Raw genomic sequence first — 12,709 nt, forward strand, 5'->3', positions numbered from 1 at the left:
CAATCAATAATAAATTATACAGTGGTACCTCTACTTATGTTCACCTCTGGTTACATATCCTTCGGGATATATATGCGGCAAACCCAGAAGTATTTTTCCGGGTTTCGCCGTGTGCACATGCGCAAAAGTGCTCTACCACGCCATGCGCAGAAGCGCTCTACTGCCGTGCACTCATGCGCAGAAGCAGTCCCTCCGGTTGCGGAAACCTCGGGATCTGACCGGAGCTCCAGAACAGATCCCGTCCACAACCGGAGGTACCACTGTATAATTCTTAGTATTTGTAAATGTAAAGAAATTAAATGTAAATTCTTAGTATTTGTAAATGTAAAGGAATATATCCACAGTAAATACCATATTTTTCTGTGTATAAGACTAGGGTTTTCCCCTGAAAAATAATGTCAAAAATTAGGGGGCGTCTTATACATGGGGTCGTCTTATAGACGGACAAATACGGTATATTCACTCTGCAGCAGAGAGAGGGAAAGTGAAAGTGCTTCCACCTCTGCTGCATTAAGCAGTTGGTCCCTTACCTTTCCCGCCCTGATCTGGCCACAGTGATCCATGTGACGGTCACCTCCAGGCTTGACTACTGTAATTCACTCTACCCTTGAAACTGTCCCAGAAACTCCAGCGGGTGCAGAATGCTTCAGCGAGGCTCCTCACGGGGTCCCTCCCATGGGATCATATTCACCCAGTGCTTTACCAGTTGCACTGGCTCCCAGTGGAGTATAGGGTCAGGTTTAAGGTGCTGGCTTTGACTTTTAAAGCCGTTTGTGGCTTAGGGCCCTCGTATTTATGGAACCACCTCTCCTGGTATGCCCCGCAGAGGACCTTAAGATCCATGAATGATCATAGTTTAGAGGTCCAGGGCCCTAAGGAAGTCAGATTATCCTCCGCCAGGGCCTTCTCAGTGATGGCTCTGACCTGGTGGAATGCTCTCTCCCATGAGACTAGGGCCCTGCAGGATTTAACCTCCTTCTGTGGGGCCTGTAAGACAGAGCTATTCTGCCTGGCTTTCAATTTGAATTTAGCCTGATGTTTTATTCCTCTTCCTTCCCTCCCCCTCCCCTTTTTATGAAGATTACCCACTCTGGGATCCCACAGCTAATTCTCCCCTGGCCTCCTCGCTGGCCCAAATAGGACTAATTTAGCCAGCTAGCCCTGGTGATCATCTAATGTTTATTGGATGGATTTCCCCCTAATTGATTTTTGAATTTTTTATTATTCACGCTTTTATACTGTATTTTATGCTGTTTTTTTGTGTGTGTGTTTTTGGTATCACAATTAAGTGTTTTCTTATTTATTTATTTATTTATTTATTCCTTTGGCCTGCATTGATGCTTTGGAACCTTATATTTTTTTAAAAAGCCATTTTTATGTGTGATTTTTCTGGTGAAAACAAAAGGTAGAATATAAATTCAAGTCAAATACTTTGAGAATTCTTTTTTTAAAATCTGTTATATGTTTCATGCTAATGTAATTTCACAAAAGTATAAATTTCAAATTTCAATATAGGAGGGGCTAGTGTATAGGAGTATTCATGTATCTTATAATTTTATTTCAGTTTTAAAAATAGATTGACAGTTGTTTCCTTCCCCATTTCTTGTGCTACCATAGTCAGTTTTGTACTAATGATGAAATTCTCTTCATCAAGTTTTTACCCTGTTCAGGCAAGTACATGACACTAATTCAATATGTCCTGATAATAAATTATTGTACTGATCTGCCTGTAGAGGCAGCTGGTGAGGTGGTTCTCTTATAGGGTTCACCCTGTAAGTCAGTGGTCGTGTGTGTATGATCTTAACAGTGCTTAGTTTATATTTCCGTTGCTATTTTCTTAACGTTAATATGCTTCTATAGATTATAAATTCTGTACCGATTTGTTAATCGTATAATATGACTTGTTTTAATTTTGTTCTTTGGGTTTTTTTTTAGTTGTTGCTTTGTTAACAGTGTTTTATAGATTGTAACTCACTGATGATTTGTTATTCTGTATGATTAATTTTTTTATTTGTAATGTTCTATTATGCTCTATCATATCATTGTTATTTATTGTTTGTAAGCTTCTTTGGGATTCATTTGAATAACAAGTGGCATAGAAATATAATAAATCAAATTACTCGTAAGGATACTATAATTGAGTTTAGGGTTAAACAAACTTGGGGGGGGGTCCTATTCCAATCTCATGATTTGTATTGCTGTTAGTTGGGCTTCTCTAGAAAAGAGGACTGCTTAAACGATCAAGCCTTGGAGCAGCCACACTGGGCTGGCCAGTCCACCCTGAGATGTGCTTCTCCCTCTCCCACTCCCTCCCCTCGCCTCCATTGCAGGGCCAGGCGGTCCTGAGGGAGGAGCCAGGAAGCTTGTTCTGAGGTGCCCTGCTTCATTTGCCAGCCAGCCAGCCAGTGCTGCTTCCCTTTTTCTCTGGGGTGCGCTTAGAGCATCTGATGGCCATTGCCCCCATCCACTTCTTCACCCAGCTTGGCTCCCAATGGCTGGCCGTAGTGGGTTTCCTCTCCCCCCCCCCCTCCGGCTGCCTTGGCAGCACTGTTGGGCCTTCCTCCCCTGGCTCTACGGCTCTTGCAGGGACCCGACCTGGCTGTGGCCACCCAGTCTGTGTTCCCTTGGGACACCTCTGTTCTAGGTAAATTTGGGTGGGAAGGTGCGTGGGTGGGGGCTTTTAAAGCTGGCAATTATTAAAAGTGCCATGGAGATACAAAACACAGAAGGAGTGTGAGGGAGAGCATTGAAGAGTATCAACATGTGGAGACAGCAGGGTTTCAAGACATGTGAAGGGATCGTGTCAAGCCTTGCCTTGGGGTGTGTGTGTGTGTGTGTGTGAGAGAGAGAGAGAGAGAGAGAGAGAGAGCGCGCGCATGGTGGGGATACATGTGAAGTAACTCCCTGGAAGGGATATATTGACATGTCAGGGTTTAAGGGTGGGTTGGGGAGGATAAGGGGACCTGTGTATGGGTGGGCCTGATGGATGTTGGGAGTGCTATTGGGGTGGTGAGGAGGTAAGAGTTTACCCTAAAGGCCTTTTGGCAGAAGCAAAAGTTAGGAATGGACTTGGGGGTTAGGTGGCCTGTGATCTGTGCATGCGTCTACAAGGAGAGGCAGACTGTATTTGGCAGTAACATCCCAGAGTTAGGATGACTGATGAGTAGAGAAGTTGAAGCAATATCAGATAGTTCCTCCTGAGAAGGAAAGGTACTTGGGGATTGTGGGAGGGGAGCAACTGTGAAACTTGCTTCTATGAGGAGTGACCAGAATCTGGGCTTATGCATTCCAGAACACCCTCCCCCTTCTAAACCCAATGTTTTGGTTACGTTCTAATTATCACAGTGGTGCTTAAAATCTAAACAAATTTTGGAGTGGGGTCATTGAGGGACACTGAAGTCTTGGGTTGTGACTCTTAAAGTGGTTTTCTCTGAATGGAGGTGGGAAATGTTTGTGGTGCAAACTGAGGGGTTCTCAATGAAATCCTATGTATGTCTTTGTTGGGTGAGATTTAGAATTTCAGCCTGTGAAAGTCTTGTGATTGTTCTGTGCTGCTGGGGGCTTGGATTGTGGAGATGTGGAAAGCCTACAATCCAAATGCTGGTTTTTGTTCTCTAACACAAGTAGCTATGAAGGCAGTGCTTGCATCTGTTGATTAAGTCTATCAGAACTTTATGTAAAGAGCCACATGGGCTAAATAAGTGCCCCTCCAGCTTTTTTAAGCAGCAAAGCAGAAGAGCCTATTTATTGCATTTATATTCACCTTTTTCTCCAAGGAGTAGCTGGTTCACCCCTTCCTCAATTAATCCTATAATGACTCTGTGAGGTAAGTTAAGAGGCTTTGACTGGCCCAAAGTCACACAGTGAAATTCATGACTGAGTGGCAATTTGAACCCTGATCCCATAGGTCCTAGTCAAACGCTCTAACCACTATACCACACTGGCTTCCTAGAGTACTTCTGCTATGGGGAAGCTATATAAATTAAGTAGGTAAATAAATATGGGGAAACATGTTATAATAATAATAATTTTTAATAATAATTTTAATAATAAATTTAATATTTATACCCCACTCATCTGGCTGGGTTTCCCCAGCTACTCCGAGCAGCTCCCAACAGAATATTAAAAACACGATAAAACGTCAAACATTAAAAACTTCTCTAAACAGGACTGCCTTCAGATGTCTTCTAAAAGTCAGATAGTTTTTAATTTCCTTGACATCTGATGGGAGGGCGTTCCACAGCGTGGGTGCCACTACCAAGAAGGCCCTCTGCCTGGTTCCCTATAACCTCACTTCTTGTAGTGAGGGAACTACCAAAAAGCCCTTGGAGCTGGACCTCGGTGTCTGGGCTGAACAATGGGGGTGGAGACGCTTTTTCCGGTATACTGTCACTTAGAGAAGGATCTGAAATACATTCCTTGAAGCTTGAATTTGCTTTATTCTGGATTGTTTTATTTGATGTTTTAATGTGTTGTAAACTGCTTTGAGATTTTTTATTTAAAATATAAAGCAGTATAGAAATGAAATAATAATAATAATAATAATAATAATAATAATAATAATAATAATAATAAATAATTATTATTATTAAAAAAAACAACTCGGGCGGGGTGCCTAGACTTTCTGTTGTGACGACTGCAACCTAGGTTTAAGGTACCATTGGTGATTAGCTTATATATCTGAGTTTCTAACACTGCACCCCAATCTCTGTCCAGTGATGTGAGATTCCAGGGGTATCAGATAAGCTTACAAGGTTCTGTGTTCCCTTTTGGGACAGTGAGGCATAGCAGAGACTGTGGTGTTTTTGTGATATATGGTTTATTTACACATATATATACAACCTGAACCTAGATGAAGGGATTGAGGGGATTCACAGCCTGAACGGGTCTGGCCTTCTCCTTAGGCGCAGCATTGGATTCAAAGAACAGCAAAAAGCTGTGTTTCCTTTTTTCCAGACTGCCACAGCCAGCCAACTTTGTATTCTACCCCCACTTTCTCTACCACCTTTGGTCTCTGTCCACCATCACACAGCTGGAGGAGGGGCCCCTCCCTCCTGATCTTCGCTCTCTTGCTGGTTTCCTTGATGAGCCATTATTCTGCTTTGTTCCTAAATGACTTACTCTCAGCTAGCCCTGTCAGATATGCCTGGCTTGTTAGCATAAGCTAAACCCAATAATTTCTGTGTTTGACACAGTTTAATCAAATCAAACCAAACCTTGATTAATTCTAACTTTTACTAATTCTAGGATTTATGGATGCCTTGCACCCACAAAGCTCTGGCACCCCAGCACATAGCATTATGTTCAGCCTGTGTAAATAAACCTTATGTCATAGAAGCTTCATCATTCTCTGGTGACCATAATTTCAATGAAGTCATTTCCAAGGGATAGACAGGGACCCACTCCAAGATTGAGTTTGTGCATAACAATATGCTTTTCCTTCCCCAGCACTGTGGTAGTTGAACAGTGGTGGGTGGCAAATGCTGGCATTCAATTGCCTTACCGGCCTTCACTGCTTATCTGGCTGTTCAGTATTGCCAGGACAGTGTTAATATGTTGCGAAGATCTACTGGAATGTCTGCTGATAAATCACAACACAGCTGGTATCAACCAGTACAAGAAGTCTTAAGATGGGGCTGCAAATCAAACTCAAATGAGTGGCACTAATGTTTCAAATATATGTTTAACGGGTTTGAGTCCTTTGTAGGAATAAAGTGTAGTATGTATTTTGAGATAAAACTAATGTCAAGGGCAGTGGTCAGTACATTGATGCTGCTATAGAAAAGTTGGAGCCATTCCTCTCTCTGTCATAAATCCTAGCCAAAACCTTCATCAGATCTGATGCTGTGGCATATTTCTTGTTGATTTCAGTGGGTGAGATATGCATCATATAAACACAAAGGGATGGTTCATTTTATACAGAAAGCTAGCAAAGTTAGAACAGACTAAAATAGTCTCTCCCCCCCACCCCCAATTCAAAGAGCAGCTACTGTAAATAGGTGCTAGCATTTTACAGAAGGATAGTGTAGAATATAGGCCAGAAACTGACTGACTGATTAGCTGAGATGGATGAGAAGGCCATTCAGCATACTAATGAAAATAAACTAAATTTGGAGATTGCTGTAACACATTTGGATGGTGTCCTAAAACAAAGCAGTTTCTGTCAGCCATTAGAGAAGATGGGCTGATGCAGCAAGAAAGCCATTATATCAAAACTTTGATTTGCCATCAGCTATTTTTAATTAGCTGTGTAAAGTGGAGACTGTCTGTCAATGAGAAACAAGTAAAGTTTGAAGTCCAACCCACATTTACTCATGCTTTGTAGCAAACACTTCACTGTCAGCATAAGAACATAAGAAAACCTAATGTATCAGGCCAGTGGCTCATCTAGGAAGGCATTTTGTTCTCATAATGGCCAACCAGATGCCTAAAGTATCCATGACAGGGGCCTATCCAACCTCTGCTTAAAAACCTTCAATGATGGAGAGACCACCACCTCCTGAGGGAGTCTGTTCCGCTATCGAACAGCTCTTGCTGTCAGAAAGTTCTTCCTGATATTTAGTCAGAATCTCTTTTCTTATAACCTGAATCGATAGTTTCAAGTCCTACCCTCCAGAGCAGGAGAAAACAACCTTTCTCCATCTTCCATGTGGCAGCCCTTCAGATATTTGAAGATGGCTATCATATCTCTCAGTCTCCTCTTTTCCAGACTAAATATGCCCAACCCCCTCAACTGTTCCTAATAAGGCTTGGTTTCCAGACTCTTGATCACTTTGGTTGTCCTCCTCGGCATATGTTTCAGCTTGTCAATATCCTTTTTAGACTGTAGCACCCAGAACTGGACACAGTACTCCAGGTGCGATCTGACTAAGGCAGAATAGAGCAGTACAATGTCTTCCCTTGATCTGGACACTATACTTCTGTTGATGCAGCCTAGAATTTGGCATTAGCTTTTTTTGCTGCTGCATCACACTGTTGACTCATGTTAAACTTGTGGTATACTAAGACCCCTAGATTCTTTTCACATCTACTACTGGCAATCCAGGTGTCTCCCCATCTTAATATTTGTGCAGTTGGTTCTTCCTGCCTAAGTGTAGAACCTTACATTTGTCCCTATTCATTCATTCATTCGTTAATTTTGTCTTGGTTGTCCGATCTGCTAAGGTCATCTTGAATCTGATTCTAGCACTAGCTACCCCACTAAGTTTGCTGTCATCTGCAAATTTTATGAGCAATCCCCTCAATTCTTTCGTCCTCATCGTTTATAAAGATGTTGAACAACAAAGGACCTAGGACACAACTCTGTGGAAGCTAACTTGTCACTTTCCCCTAGGATGACGAGGACCATTAATGAGTACTCTTTGGGTTGGGTCAGTCGACCAACACCAAATCCACCTAACAGTTACCCAATCCAGAACAATTTACCAGCTTCTCCACAAGAATATCATGGGGGACTTTATCAAAAGCCTTACTGAATGAGTGAAGATCATACAATAGAATGTCAATAAGAATACTGATGTGAAAATGTGGAGAGCTTAAGGGTGGGAAAATGAGAAACTACAAGAAACCAAAGTTGACAGATATGCCCATCCTTAAACCAAGGGTGGAGTACTTCTGGAAATAGTTCACAGCTGAATTTCACCTGGGCTTTTCAGTTCCCTTCCTGCTCAGCAGGCAGCAGCTGAGAGGAGAAAGTTATTTGGTGTTATACAGTCTGTGGAGCTGCAATACTTTTCTCTGCAAGATAATCCGCTGCAGGAAGATCAAAGTACAGGGGGAAATACCCTGGATGAAATCCTTGCAAACATGGTTAGCGTGTTGGACTGGAGAAAACAGGTTAAAATCCTCACGTAATCCAAACTCCATTGGCTTAACCTAGTTTACAGGTTGTTAGTCCTCCTAGAGAACCATGTATGCTTTGGGTTCCTTTGAGGGAAGGTAGGATATAAATGTAGGAAAATGAATAAATAAGATATCATTATCTGCAAATCAATCTAGTGTATTGGTAGAAGAGAGCCTTTCATGAGTAATTCTGTCCACAATTTAATAAAAAAAAAAGGTTCAGATGTAAATGCATGTCAAACCAATTATGAGACCAACATAGGAAGTCCCACCATTTATTGCTGATTTTAATTGTCAACTATATAAAAATTGCTCACTATCTTGAAGTGTTGATAGCAACACTATCATTCTTTTAAAATTAAACACGAGGCCCTGCTATCGTCTTTTATATTCTGCATTCATTGATGGGGCATTATACCTGATCCCACTTCCAATAGTGTTTCCACCTGCAACAGTTTTGGCATACGTACGGTTTTATTTTGTTTTTTGGACAGTGTGTGTCCAATAGCTGCTTGCTATCCAAACGTTTTCATTCCACAAATATTCTGGGTATGCTTTTTTGTTCTGTTTTTTTTGGTACCGTAGTACAATAGTGCCCCTATTATTGCCCTGGATAGCAATAATGTGGTATTGTTTGGGAAGCACTGCAGAACTAATAAAGCTGAATGATGTGTGGATGGTCCAGTATACCGTAAATCCAGTGTGTCATGCACAATTACTGCTTCACTGCTATGTTGCAGAATATACTTTCAAAAAACCCTAGTTTGGTAGGGTTCATGCTTCGCCAGGGTAACTATTTCATAGAATACCTGTCCAATAAATGTAGGTAGACTCACAAAATACACAAACTTTCGGTAACTAAATCATGTTGGGGAAAATTAGGAAATTTATAGCCAAGTCTTTTATTTCTCTTTTGTCTTTCTTCAAATAATCATCTTACTCATCATACATGCCAATTCTAATGATTTGTTTTCTTTAAGCAAATCAACATTACAATGACAGAAGGGTTTTCTTTTTTAAGAAAAAAAACCAGACTCTTATTGGAGTTACAATATTTCTTTTTTTGATAATTTCTGACAGAAATCAATTTTGCCCTAATTCTGGAAAAAATTATATGTAAATAGGATCATATGAATAGAACATATTGGCATATAAGTGCTTGCAGAACTGGGTCCTTTGTTTAGAATAACAACAAAGTGAGGTAAGAACAGTCAACAAAAATCATCACACTGTGACAACATAACTTCAGCATAAGAATCAGGTCTCCTTTTGAAATGTGAAACTATTTCAACAATCATGCCAGCATAATTTATCAATGTGCAACTAATTAAAACAGCATAGCAGTCATGATAAAATGTAACCTAATGACCTCGGATGAGAGGGAACTACATACTGTACAACAGTTCCTTTTGATGTATTTAAATTCTTTTCTTTTTTTATACATTCAGTTCTCATCCAAATTAAGTAGTCAAATGATAATACAAAAGAAAAACACCTACCAACTCACAAACAGGGCGTTATTACTGCTACTGCACCATCTTGGCATGCAAGTAACTATGTAGTCAAAGTGTAAACAGTGAAATGTCTCCCCCTTCCGGAAATAAAATGATTTTTTAATTAAAAAATGCAGGTATAATTATAAACATCAGTTATATTTCTATAGCTTTCATAATTAGCACAACTCCACTTTAAGTAAGAGTTTATACCTCTGCTGATAGATAACTCCCATACAGGCAGCTGTCAAACTAAGGACTGCTACTCTGCCCTTATGAGGAAGTTCTTGCAAGACGACTGGGTGGGGAACCTGCCGTGACCAGTTCAGAGTGCAGCTCAGCTCCAAAGAAAATTGTAGATTTAGTCTTCTTCATTTCAGTGATGCTTAAGTTGAAGAACTAAATACGTAAATTTAATTGATCTTGAATGCATTTAACGTTCCCTGAATTTGAGACATTAAGCCTAAATATAAACGTGCTTCATCTGCTGCCACCTTCCGCAAACAACTTTTACATTAAATATTTTGGTTGGGCTCCAACATTAGTTATAACTGGAATAGACCTACTGAAACAAATGGATTTGATAATAATAATAATTTATAACAATAATTTATTATTTATACCCCGCCCACTGATTTTCAGTGGGTCTACTCTGAGTATGACTTAGTTGGGTACCACCTTATCATTCACCTATTGAGTGACATTCCACTTATGATCAGAGAGTTGGGGGAATTTCCAAAACAACATGGGAGGTGGTGTGGCAGCTGAAGGGGAAATGGCCAAAAAATGCCCCCCCCCCTGTGAGTAGTTACCTCTGCTGGATCATTGTTCCTTCTGTGAATGGAAGGGCTGAACTGCATAATGAAAATAAAACAAGGACGCTGCTTGATATTTTCTTTAAAATAGCCAAAATAATCCCTTTAGCATTTGTTGATAAGGTGATCTCACATACAGAAAAGTCATTCCAAGAGTTCCAAGTGACAAAACTTCCTACAAGCCATTGGGGACTTTATTTTAGGGTACAGTGGAATTACTTAAATGCAATGAATACGAAGAGCTTGGATCTGTTGCTCTGAGAGGGAGGACTTTTAATAACTGTGATAAAGGGGTAAGTGTGGCCAGGGCAACATTATTCTGCAAATAAGCGGATATGGCATTAATTTTAACACTGGACATTGAGGCTACCATTTGCCACAAACTTGAGTATGCTTGAGACTATTGTAATCAATAGACGTCAGCATGCTTAAAGCTACATTTGACTTCAGCCTTCACAATTATGTTAGTTAAAAAAGCATCAGATATTCTTCTGCAGAGAGTCTTGCAATTTTTCTTCTCCTGGGTCTTGCAATTTTGGAGATGGCTATTGGGGGAAAAGGGATCTTGGCTGCTGGACACGCTTTCCCAAACTCAGTCAGATCTGATAATGAGTTAGTTGGTTGGCATGGAAGACAAGCATGTACTCTTTGCGGTATTCACCATTCTGAATTCTTACATAGTAGAAAAGTCCAGTCTTTATCCTGCTTCAGACCTTAGACTGTGGCAGGGTCCTTTGGAAGGCAGAAATCTTGATATGCATAAATCCTTTCAGAATTTTTTTTTGTTACATCTGGCTCATTGAAATACATGGTTTTTGCTATATCTGCCTATCACAAAGTTCAAATTATGCCTTCATATCAGGGTAATGATAATATTATTTATATCCCTAATAATGTCAGTTTCTGCTTTCTTAAGTGTGTGTATCTCAGCGCTAATCAAGCTGAGAAACTGAATAACTCAACACTTCTAGCTATATAACAAGTCCTTTAGACTTACTTTAATTTTCCATGATATATTTCCTTCCACATTATAAAACAATGTACTATCTTTTCCCAGACATTTTTCTTTATTTCCTGATATGAATAACAAGAAGTGTAGAGAAGTATTTTTCATATCATTACTGATGTCAGAATCTTTTCATAAGGTCCTCCAGTATATTCACCTTTGTCATTCCAGATGCCCTGCTTTCGGGCACAGCGGAAAGAAGGTGCTAATCTATCTGAGCCTGGAGGTTCTTACCACCATTCTTACCACCATCCAGAGGTTGCCTCCATAAAACCTGAGGCTGTATTTTAGCTTACAATGGAAGCTCTTTAAAAAAGAAAAAAAAGAAAGAAAAACATTACAGAATATACAAATGTGTTATTTTAATCTCAGACACAAGTTCCTTGACGTGTTGAAAGGTGGTGTTTTCGATTTCTGACTGCCGAACTCTTATCTTTACACTCTGAGGGCTTCTGTTGTGAAATGTCTATCAGTGCACTTGCAATTGCCAGTCCTGGAAGGAAAAGGAAAAGAGGAATTAACATTCTGCTATGAGAATACTTTTTTTCACTGAGAGGAGCTTCTAATTTCACTAGAATCTAGCTCACGAGCAATGGAATCAGACTTGCCATATGATTGCTTGAGCATTTCCTCCTGGTCTAGTACAAAAGTTATGAGAGAAAACATACAAAACTGAAGTATTTTAAGCACAGAAATCGTTGTATTTATGTATTGCCTTTAGGAGAGCCTGATGGAAAAATAAAACCCCCAAGTAATAATACCACTAGCTAGCAGCGATACTGATATAGTAGAATACCCCTATTTTCATCTAAGGAATGTTGGAGGGTATGACAGAAGTAAATAAGACACTTGTCACACACTGTAGCTGGGTTTTCATATAAACAACAACAACAAAGCATTACCAGAAGCCAGTGAAAGCAAAGAGTTATAGTCCCCTGTCCCTCTGCCACAGTCCCAATCCCACTCCTTCCCTGCTGGCTCTTTATTTTTAAAAACAGATAGACATCCAACTTGTTGCTTAGGGTGTATTAATTAAGGCTTGGGAGACACAGATTTGAGCTATTTTATCTAAATACTGCTTCCCATCAAGTGAATTGTGGTGGGTGGGCTAGAATTAGGGGTGTGTGTATTTATGAGACAAGCAGCACAAAAACCCAAACAACAAAACCAGTACTATAAAATACTGTCTACAAAAAGCACTGGGTTTTTTGGGTAAAGAAAAAAAGGGAGGTGCCAGATCATATCTTGATAAAAGTGCTGTGGGTACCAGCATAAAATGGCTGCCGTGGGCTGCAAAAAAAAGACGTTATAGTTCTTTGTACCATTGAGCAGAATCACGAAAAGCACATTAAAATCCCCAACCATGCTACATTCTTAAAACCAGATCTTAAAAGGCCTGGAAGAAAATAAAAGACTTAAGCTGGCACTGAGGACATCAGCATGTGTGCAAGGCCAGGAAGTCAGGGGAAAGGAGGCACCAGTGAATTGCCTTACTAACTACAACTCTGCATGTTTTGTCAATTAAGAACAGCGATGAGAATGCTAATACTTAA

The 12,709-nt window shown here is 40.2% G+C and overlaps 1 protein-coding gene and 1 long non-coding RNA gene across 5 annotated transcripts in view; one reads left to right on the forward strand and one right to left on the reverse strand.

The window, feature by feature from the left end:
• Window positions 1–12,709, forward strand: part of LOC128414210 (uncharacterized) — a 38,349-nt gene that overhangs the window by 3,046 nt on the left and 22,594 nt on the right. The gene's annotated exons all lie outside the window — the stretch shown is intronic.
• Window positions 8,726–12,709, reverse strand: part of ATRNL1 (attractin like 1) — a 498,126-nt gene continuing 494,142 nt past the window's right edge. For all 3 annotated transcript variants that reach the window (XM_053389095.1, XM_053389093.1, XM_053389094.1), the window contains one exon: window positions 8,726–11,649. In XM_053389095.1, coding sequence (XP_053245070.1) covers window positions 11,525–11,649 — 125 coding nt within the window. In that variant the 3' untranslated portion in view covers window positions 8,726–11,524. The remainder of the gene's footprint in view (window positions 11,650–12,709) is intronic.

Source organism: Podarcis raffonei, chromosome 5, assembly GCF_027172205.1.
Source record: "Podarcis raffonei isolate rPodRaf1 chromosome 5, rPodRaf1.pri, whole genome shotgun sequence".
NCBI lineage: Eukaryota > Metazoa > Chordata > Lepidosauria > Squamata > Lacertidae > Podarcis > Podarcis raffonei.